This window comes from Halichoerus grypus, chromosome 2, assembly GCF_964656455.1.
Source record: "Halichoerus grypus chromosome 2, mHalGry1.hap1.1, whole genome shotgun sequence".
NCBI classification, from domain to species: Eukaryota; Metazoa; Chordata; class Mammalia; order Carnivora; family Phocidae; genus Halichoerus; species Halichoerus grypus.
In genome coordinates, this window is record NC_135713.1 from 147,385,091 (window position 1) to 147,394,971 (window position 9,881).

General features: G+C 34.8%; 1 protein-coding gene across 1 annotated transcript; it reads left to right on the forward strand.

Annotated features, from left to right (window-relative positions):
* Positions 1-8,414: 8,414 nt before the first annotated feature.
* LOC118528604 (olfactory receptor 2AK2-like) lies at positions 8,415-9,335 on the forward strand. Its single transcript, XM_036081044.1, has one exon. It carries the CDS (start codon positions 8,415-8,417, stop codon positions 9,333-9,335), a length of 921 nt encoding a protein of 306 aa, XP_035936937.1.
* The last annotated feature ends 546 nt before the right edge of the window (positions 9,336-9,881 follow it).

Sequence of the window (9,881 nt, forward strand, 5' to 3'; positions counted from 1 at the left end):
TCTATCCCTACACTATGGAGAGTTATAATCAAGAAAGGATGTATTTTGTCAATTTTTTTTTCCGCATCAATTGAGAGGACCATATGGTTCTTGTCCTTTATTTTGTTAATGTGATGTATCATGTGGATTGATTTGAAGATGTTGAACCACCTTGCAGCCCACGAATAAATCCCACTTGATCGTGGTGAATAATACTTTTAATATACTTTTGGATCCTATTGGCTAGTGTCTTCGTGAGTATTTTGGTATCCATGTTCATCATGGGTATTTGTCTGTAATTCTCTTTTTTCGTGGGATATTTGGTTTTGTGAACAAGGTAATGCTGGCTTCATAGAATGAGTTTGGTAGTTTTATTTCCATTTCTATTTTTTTTTATGGTCAATTTGCCAACATACAATACATCATTAGTTTTTGATGGGAGTGTTCAATGATTCATTAGCTGTATATAACACCCAGTGCTCATCAGCACACATACCCTCTTTAATACCCATCACCATGTTACCCCGTCCCCTCACTCCCCTCCCTTCTGTAACCCTCAGTTCATTTAGAGTCTTTCATGGTTTGTCTCCCTCTCTGATTTCTTCCCATTCAGTTTTCCCTCCCTTCCCCCATGAAACAGGAAGAAATAGAAATCCTGAACAGACCCATAGGATTTCTATTTCTTCCTGTTTCACTTTTCATAGTTTATATGTTTCTGGGAATGCATCCATTTCTTCCAGATTGCCTAATTTGTTGACATATAGTTGCTCATAACATGTTCTTAAAATCGTTTGTATTTCCTTGGTGTTGGTTGTGATCTCTCCTCTCATTCATGATTTTATTAATTTGGGTCCTTCCTCTTTTCTTTTTGATAAATTTGGCTAGTGGTTTGTCAATCTTGTCAATCTTTAAAAGAACAAGCTCCTAGATTTGTTGATCTGTTCTATTGTTCTTTTGGTTTCTATTTCACTGATTTCTGCTCTAATCTTTATTATTTTGGTGTCCTGCTTGGTTTAGGCTTTATCCTCTGTTCTTTTTCCAGTCCCTTTAGGTGTAGGGTTATTTTGTGTATTTGAGTCTTTTCTAGTTTCTTGAGAAATGCTTGTATTGATATCTACTTTCTTCTTAGGACTGCCATTGCTGCATCCTAGAGGTTTTGAACAGTTTTGTTTTCATTTTCATTTGTTTCCATGATTTTTTAAAAAATTATTCTTTAATTTACTGGCTGACCCATTCATTCTTTGGTAGGATGTTCTTTAGTCTTCAAGTATTTGAGTCCCTTCCAAATTTCATCTTCTGATTGAGGTCAAGTTTAAAGCTTGTGGTCTGAAAATAAGCAGGACATAATCTCAGTCTTTTGGTACTGGTTGAAACCTGATCTGTGACACAGTATGCATTCTATTCTGGGGAATGTTCCATGTGCACTCGAAAAGAATCTGCATTCGGTTGCTTTAGGATGGACTGTTCTGTATATATCTGTGAAGTCCCTCTGGTCCAGTTTGTCATTCAAAGTCCTTGTTTCCTTGTTGATCTTCTGCTTAGATCATCTGTGCATTGCTGTGAGTGGGGTGTTGAAGTCTTCTACTATTATTGTATTATTATCAATGTTTTTTTTTTTTTTTTAATTTGGTTATCAGTTGGTTGATATAATTGACTGTTCCCAAGTTAGGAGTGTAAGTATTGAGTATTCTTATATCTTCTTGGTAGATAGTTCCTTTAAATATGATATCATGTCCCTCTTCATTTCATATTACAGTCTTTGTTTTAAAATCTAATTTGTCCGTTATAAGGATTGCTATCCCAGCTTTCCTTTGATACCCATTAGTATGATAAATGGTATCCACCCCCTCACTTTCAATCTGGGGGTGTCTTTGGGTCTAAAATGAGACTCTTGTAGACGGTATATGGATGGGTCTTGCTTTTTTATCCAATGTGATACCTGTGTCTTTTGATTGGGGCATTTAGCCCATTTACATTCAGAGTAACTATTGAAAGATATGACTTTAGTGCCATTATATTACCTATAAATTCACTGATTCTGTATATTGTCTCTCTTCCTTTCTGGCCTGTGTTACTTTTGGGCTCTCTCTTTGCTTAAAGGATTTCCATTCATATTTCTTGCAAGGCAGGTTTATTGACCACAGATTTTTTTTTTGTCTCTATTTTTCCTGAAAGCTCTTTATTTCTCCTTCTCTTCTGAAAGTCATCCTTCCTGGATAAAGTATTGTTGGTTGCATGTTTCTTTCATTTAGCACTCTGAATATATCATGCCAGTCCTCTCTGACCTTTCAGGTCTCTGTGGATAAGTCTGTTGTGAGTCTTATGTTTCTACCCCTATAAATTAAAGACCTCTTGTCCCGAGCTTCTTTCAGGATTTTCTTTTTGTCTCTGAAATTTGCAAGCTTCAGTATTATATGGTGGGGTGTTGATCTATTTTTATTGATTTTAAGGGGGGGGGGGTGTCTCTGTGTCTCCTGGATTTGAAAGCCTGTTCCCTTCTCCAGATTAGGGAAGTTCTCAGCTACTAGTTGCTCAAATATACTTTCTGCCCCTGTCTCTTTCCTCTTCCTTTAGGAACCCAATAATTATAATATTGATTTTTTTATATTGCTGATCTTTTGAATCCTCCCCTCATTAACCAGTAATTGTTTATCTCTCTTTTTCTCAGTTTCTTTATTCCCCATCATTTAAATTCTATATCACTAAATCTCACTTCTGTTTCATTTATCCTGGAAGTAAGAGCCTCAATTTCTATTGAATCTCAGTAATACTCTTTTTAGTTTGACCTGATTAGATTTTAGCTCTTTTATTTCTCTGTTAAGGGATTCTCTAGAGTCTTCTATGCTTTTTTCAAGCCCAGCTAGTACCTTTATAATCATTATTCTGAATTCAACCTCGGACATTTTACTAATATCCATAATTATTATTAGGTCTCTGGCAATTGTTACTGCCTCTTATTCTTTTTTATGGGAATTTTTCCAGCTCGTCATTTTGTTCAGAGAAGAATAGAAGAATGAGAGAACAAAATACAAAAATATCAACCATGACCCCACTGAAATATACACTAGACAAATCAGAAGAGATCTGAAACCAAAAAATAAAAACAAAAGGAAAAAATGGATAATATAATCAAACAGGTGGACAGAACAGGGTGATACCCCAGGTCCTGGGTGTATTTTGGTCTGTTTGTTAGAAGATTCTAGATCCCAAATTGTAAAGAAAGAAAATCTTATATCTATCTATCTATATATCTATATATGTATCTATATATATATTTGGGTATAGATGTAGGTATAGCTATAGATCTACAAAAATAAAATTTGAATACAATGAAAGGCAGCAAAATATAAAGAATATATTATAAAAAGTAAATATAAAAATGAAAATTAAAAAAGACTTTAAAAAGAATTGATAAAATAAGAGACTAGTTGAAAAGGAAAAAAAAGAAAAAGGAAATTTTAAACTGAAAAACTAAAGAATCATAAGAAGAAACCTCAAATTCTATGTACTATTTTTCCCCAGCGCAGGAGTTTTTCAGTCTTTGTATTCATCTGATGATCCTGTTGGTCTTCTGGCGAAGGGACGTGTTGCACTGATTCTCAGGTGTCTGCCTAGGTGGAGTTGCACCACCTTTGCCAGGGCGCCAGGCTCAGTATAAGTGGCTCTGTGTTGTTCTATGTGGCTTTTGTTCCCCAAAGGCTCTCAGCACTATTTTAGAGGATGATAATAAAAATGGTGGCGCCCTGATCTCCAGCCCTGGAGCTGAAGGATCACAGCCCCCACTCTTCAGTGTGTCCTCATGGAAAAGCAGTCAGTTACTTTTGTCTCCCTGGTTTCTGTCCTCACTCTTTGTTCACCCAGCCTGTGACCAAGCATTTTTATCTGATGCACATGACCCCAATTCAAGTCTCCAAACTCAGCAGACTCCTCAGGCATGCACTTGTGCGTCCTTCTCGGGGAATGAGGAGGTTCTCACCATGGGTTCTGCCAATTGCTGGGCCCCTGCTTGGAGAGTGATGGACCAATCCTGCCCTGGTTCATGGTTTATGGCAACACTGAGCTGAAAGCCCACTACTGGCCTCATTGATTACAGACATGTTCCCTGCTACAATGCTTGGGAACTCTGCCACACTCAGGCACCCCATTCTTTCTTTGACCTCGGGGATCCAGAGATCACACTGTCCCACCTAGGATTCTGCCCCACTTTGCCACCTGAAAACCTTTCAGGCAGGGACGTCCCTCACCAGAGCAGACTTCTAAAAATTCCAGTTTTGCACTCCCCAGCTATATCACTTTCCAGTAGTCAGCTTATGGAGGCTCGTTCCCCCTGAGGTTTATCTTCCAATATATCCCCTCAGATTCACGTCTCTGCACCTCCTACCTTGCAAAAAGTGGTTGCTTTTCTATTTGTAGAATTGCAGCAATTTTTTTTTTTTTGGTATTTGACTGAACTTTATTGTTTTTTTTTAATTTCTTAGGTTGAATTTGCAGGTGTTCAGAATGATTTGATAGCTATCTAGCTAAATTCTAGGGACCAGATGAAACGAGGGGCTCCTACTCTTCTGCCATTTTCCTGTGATTCTCTTTTCTATTAATTTTTTTCTGTTTCAAATTTGAGCACATGTGTTGCCATATATTATCCCATAAAATTGTTAAGGAGGTTAACTGGTGAAAATCCAATCTCATTTTATTTTCTACCAATTAACTATTATTGGTATAGAAAAAATATTAAGTGAATATCTTGCTATCATTTAAATTTCTCTTTCTGAACTTGGGCACAATTTGCATATTAAGGAATTTTGAAACCTAGTCCTACTTCCATAAGCAAACCGATATTCTTAAGATTGTATGTGTGTATTGTATGCGTATATGTGTATAAAAAAAAAGTGCACTAGTTTACAGGTAACATCTCTTATGTCATGTAATTCCTCAGAAATCCTTACCTACTTTTACACACAAAAAAATCCAGCTATATATTAGTTGGTTATTAACAGTGCAGAGTTCAAATCCATATGCATATTCTAAAGGCAAAATTTGGCTAATTAATATTTTTAAAACCCTATCAATAGGACTGGTGGTGTGATTCTTTTCATTTTTACAAAAATATGAGAGCATTTGGCCAGAACTCATTTATTTTTTCTTCTTTTGGAGCGCTGACACCAGCTCTAATGAAGCAACATATGCAATGTATAATACGTGCTTAATTGTGGACTAGAGACCAAGTTTTCCCAAAAGGGCTGTTGAAACCAAAATATGAGTTTCCACCATCATTAGGCAGTCAGTCCACTTGCCTTAAGATGTTAAAAATCTTACATAAAGGGAAGCAAATATCTGGGTATGTTTAAATTAGTTTTCTATTAAATTTATCATGCTATATGATTGAAGTCTTATTTTCTATGGCAAAAAAAAATAATATAATCTTACAGACCTGGAGTACACTAACAGTTCCTAAAATGAGTCTCAAGTTAGAGATTTAAGCATTAAACATTTTTGGATTTCTCTTGGAATTATTATTCTTTTTTTGCTGATTTTCAGATGTGCCATGTTAAATAGCTTGATTATTCAGAGTATATTTGGTTCTGCCTGTGTAACTCTATATATAATCAACAAATAATTGTATTAAAAATTTTATTAAAGAATTTATTTAATAAATTTTATTAAAGAAGAAATTGCTGTAATTGCTACCCTCACATAGGTGTTAAAAATCCTTCCTATATACACTATCGCAGATACATCTTTCATCCCTTTTTTAATGTTTTAAGAGCAAAATTCTAGAAGAGTGAGACACAGCTCTATATAAGAGGTTATATGCTTCAAAGGAAATAGCTTTTAGATTATCTTATAAAAGTAAAGAAAATTTGTATGTCTGCTCATCAAGAAAAAAATATACTATTTTAAGGATTTTTTTTTTTTTTTTTTTTTAGTTTCAAAGGCATGGCTTGGTGGAGGGAAAGAAATCTTCACAGTTTCAATCACTCAACCGTCAAACAAGTGTTTAATCTGCTGAGTCCTCTGAGGTAAGTGAAAAGAATTTGGTGTGCCTTGATGAGTTTCTTACAACTTACATTGAAAAGGAAAACATGCAATTAGTGTCAGACATATTATTTAAAGAAATGCATTTCATTTTGATGATTATGTAGTGTGACTTCTATTATGCATCTGACATGTGCATATTCTCAATGGGACTATTTTTGAGTTGTCTATGTTATCAACATATTACTAAATGATTTATGTAAAAAGAATATAGAGGTAAGTATTTGCGATTTGTTTGGTCTTATATTGAATTTGAATCATCCCAGGCTTAACAGACAAAGGAGTTGGAGGATATTTTGGCACATTGAGATAGGACCAGAGTTTGGTAGCCCTGGGTATCTCTTACCTAAGAGAGCATGACTTTGGAAAATCCTTGTATTCTTCAAGGGGCTAGTGAACATATTTTGTCCTTCTTCTTTAAGCCCTAACATTTTACATTATGTTTAGCATACATTTATATACAACAATATTTTCTAAATAATTAAAGTATGTAAAAGAAGTAAAGTATTTCAGGAAATAAAAAAAACACAGTAAGAATTTTATGCGGTTCTATTAAAATTTTTGTAAGTTTTATGGTTGCATACAAGTCATGATTATAATTAATAATTATATTTTGAAAAAAATCAATTTTGATATTTACCTTATTACTGACTGAAAATATGAAGGAGATAACACATTTTCTAAATGTATGGCTTCCATTTGTACTCGTTGCTTTAGTTTATATCTCCTGTGAGTTACCTAAATTCTTTACCTTAAATAAAATTTACGCTAAAGATTTTTAACTAAAGCAGAATTCAAAATTCAAAGGTAAGTGTGGAGAAAAATAGTGAGAAAATATGTGTGGACTATGATAAGTATCATGAGGTTTTATTATGATGAAAATAACTGTAGGTATAATTGCTTATTTGATAAAGTTGTTTAGGTAGAATTTATGGCTTTCAGTTTATGGACATAAAAATATTAAACTTGTTCTGAATTCTACTGTGGTAAATAAAATCTTTAATATTGCTTCCTGTCTCCTTCCATGTTCCCAGTTTGGGTGTAAAACAAACTTGAAGATGATGTTATTTTAAATTTCTTACTTCACCTTGAAATTCTAAGATGCTACTTAATGCACCAGAGCTACATGATAATTACAGTTGTTTTAAGATTGGGAATTGTAATTTTTAGATTATATTGGTGAGCATAATATCATAACAGTTGTCAGGCTTCAATGTATTTATTTTTTATTAATGCGACTTGCACTCACATGTGGAATTTCATCTACACCTGGAAGTGCTTTTAGGTGTTGGAAGAGGTGTCTGGGTGTTAGAGAATTTATCTTTTGGAGAAAGTAGATTCATGATACCTTTCAGGGCTTCTCATCTTAACACATACTTTTGTACTTTTTTTTTTTTTCCTCATCTATTGAGTGAAATATCTTTTTATTATTTATAATACAGTAATGTGGCATAACCTACAATTAATTTTTTGAACTTTATGGTACAGTTTTTACAGCATTTAATCTTTTAATACTTACCATAGTATTACCTTTTAGAATCAGAAGTGGGGAAAAAGAAAAATAAAACGGATTAGATAACTTTGTATGTGCTTTAAAAATACCTACAAATTCTGGGGCGCCTGGGTGGCTCAGTCATTAAGTGTCTGCCTTCGGCTCAGGTCATGATCCCAGGGTCCTGGGATCGAGTCCCGCATCGGGCTCCCTGCTCAGCAGGAAGCCTGCTTCTCCCTCTCTCACTCCCCCTGCTTGTGTTCCTGCTCTCGCTATCTCTGTCTCTGTCAAATAAATAAATAAAATCTTTAAAAAAAAATAAAAATAAATAAAAATACCTACAAATTCTGTACTTAAAGAAAGGAAAAAAGAGGAGGAAATACGTGTTTTTCAAACTGGACAGAAATTTACAGTGTGTTTAATATGGTCATAAATTAATTGGGGTATGAGTGTAATTAATACATCTGATGAACAAAAAATATAGAGCTTGGGGAGGGTATGTGTTCTAATGAGCTCTGGGTACTATATAAGACTGATGAATCACATACCTGTACCCCTGAAACAAATAATATATTATATATTAATTAATTGAATTTAAATTTAAAAAAATAGCTAAGAAAATTGAGTAAACAGAAATTCTCTAAAAGTCATGCTGCTTGTAAAAATTTGGATTAAATTCTGATCATACACAGTTTGTTATCTGAAAATTACCAGATTAAGATAATTTTGTTTTCCATTCATTTTGGGTAAAAATCAAAGTAGTGTACAGTCTGAATACTTTGCTTGGCTGGGGAAATGGTCTGGAGGCAATTCAACTCATTTAATAATATTTTCTTTTCTATTAAAGGGAAGTCATTGTCTTTACATGGAATCTTTAGATATGATCTACTCTGACATTTTGAATTGAACTATGAAGACAAGAAATCAAAGTGTTGAAACAGATTTTATACTTTCTGGTCTTTTCCAATATGGTCAAATGGACACTTTCCTCTTTGTTGCCATTGTAATCCTCTTTGCAGTGGCTCTGATGGGGAATATCATACTGATCCTTTTCATTCAACTGGACACCAGACTCCACACTCCAATGTACTTTCTACTCAGTCAGCTCTCCTTCATGGATATAATGAACATTTCCACCACAGTGCCCAAGATGACCACTAACTTTCTGTCAAATAGTAAGACCATTACATTTTTAGGCTGTGTCATTCAAACATTTGTATTCATGGTCCTTGGTGGAACTGAAGCCCTTCTTCTTGGTTTCATGTCTTATGATCGATATGTAGCCATCTGTTATCCTTTACATTATCCTGTACTCATGAGCAAGAAGATCTGTTGGTTCATGGTCACATGTGCATGGACCAGTGGTTCTATCAATGCTTTGGTACACACATTGTATGTATTTCATCTTCCATTTTGTAGATCACGGCTCATCAACCACTTTTTCTGTGAACTTCCATCTCTATTACAACTGGTTTGTCAGAACACTTCCACATATGAGTATACAGTCGTTCTGAGTGGGCTTATTATTCTGCTGCTACCATTCATGGCCATTCTAGCATCCTATGCATGTGTACTTTCTGTGGTTTTTCAGATGAGCTCAGGTAAAGGACAGACAAGAGCTGTATCTACTTGTTCCTCTCACTTGATTGTGGCAAGCCTATTCTATGTGACTGGACTCTCCACCTATACAAGGCCACACTCCTTGCATTCTCCAGAGCAAGATAAGGCAGTGGCAGTGTTTTACACCATCATCACACCTCTTCTGAACCCATTTATCTATAGCTTGAGGAATAAGGAGGTTATTGGGGCCATGAGAAGACTGTTGGCATAGTTGTATTTGTATATGAAATGTCGCTTTGGGAACCCTTTATTGATTGAGCTTGAACAACATATATCTTTTTGCCTAGAATACTGTTTTGGAACATATAAACCCCAAGAAATATTTACACAATAAATAAATTGATAAATGTATTGATTCCCACTGGCTTCAGAATGGCTTAATCATATGTATTGAAACTGGATGGATTTCCAATCTGGAAGCTGGAAAGATGGTGTTATTGTCAACATTATCTAGCTTCTGAAGCCATATATTTCATCCTTGTGCACTCAATGTTTGCATCTCAAAACAAATATTTTGTAATGTCCTCCTTAATATCTGAAATGCAATGAAATGGAAATATAACCTAGTCAAACACATAATATTAAAAGGATCTACACAAAAACTACAATCTTTTGTAGATCAGAGTACTTAATTCACTCATTCATGTGTACACTCAACACCTGATTTATTGCTTTAACTGTGTGGCACTGCTACAGGCACTGGTGATATGGAAGTAAAGAAAGATAAGAACCAACAGAAATCTTGAACTCGTCTAGT